We start from the raw sequence: 1,014 nt of genomic DNA on the forward strand, positions 1-1,014 counted from the left end.
ACACACACACACACACACATATATATATATATATATATATATATATATATGCTTTGTAAATGGTATAATCTTCATTCGTTACGGTTTAAAGCTTACTTTATGTTCATGTAATATATCTTAGAATTTTTTTCATATGTATCGGTTTAACGTTTACTTTATGTCAATCGTATACTTTTTTATAAAGGGGCGTGTTCATTTGTGACGGTTTAAGGTTTACTTTATGACCATCTTATGCTTTATATATTGTGCTATATTTTTCATCTGTTAAGGTTTAATGTTCACTTTATGATCATATACTTTATATATTGTATTATTTTATTATGTTTTTCATCTGTGACGGTTTAATGTTCACTTTATGACTACCATATACTTTATATATCGTATTATCTTTTTCATCTGTGACGTGTGAACGTCTACTTTATGTCTATCATATACTTTTTATATAATATAATCTTCTTTGTCGTCTTTTATTGGGTCCAATTCATTCCGAATTATCGCTGTCGTGCTACGCTATAAATCTCACCAAAAGGCCGATCCGATCAATAGACCTGTTTCTGTGTCATGAGATACCACCGCTAATCTGAATAAAACCCCTAACTTTAAACCCCAAATTCTAAACCCTAAAATATGTCTTATGGATCCTCAAAGGCAATTGTCGTGCGAGACAACAAACCCACCGAAAAATCATCTAAAATCAACAGACCCATTCCTGTTTCCTTAGATACCACCGCCAACCCCAATCCCAATCCGAATCCCGATAAACCGAGCCAATCTGATGCAGCGCAGCAGTTGGAGATCATAGACCTATTGGTAGAGTTCGGCGTAGACTTGCGAACTCGTACTAAAAATAGACAGACCATCATGCACGTGGCCGCACGCGTAGGCCATTCGCAGATGATACGACACATCGCCGCGCTGGTGCGACGGATAGTCCCACCCCCGCCCAGGAATAAAGTCAAACAGGCCAAGCGTGAAGGTTATATATATATATTTCTATATTTCTATATTTCTATA

The 1,014-nt window shown here is 36.1% G+C and overlaps 1 protein-coding gene across 1 annotated transcript; it reads left to right on the forward strand.

Moving 5' to 3' along the window:
- Positions 1-627: 627 nt before the first annotated feature.
- On the forward strand, positions 628-976 carry SARC_17153 (hypothetical protein; the record flags this gene model as incomplete). The annotated part of the gene is made up of 1 exon (XM_014288751.1): positions 628-976. A coding segment is annotated over one exon (349 nt), but the record flags the coding sequence as incomplete, so codon positions are not given.
- Between the last annotated feature and the right edge of the window lie 38 nt (positions 977-1,014).

The sequence above is a fragment of the Sphaeroforma arctica genome (genome assembly GCF_001186125.1).
Source record: "Sphaeroforma arctica JP610 unplaced genomic scaffold supercont1.9876, whole genome shotgun sequence".
In the NCBI taxonomy this organism is placed as follows: Eukaryota; class Ichthyosporea; order Ichthyophonida; genus Sphaeroforma; species Sphaeroforma arctica.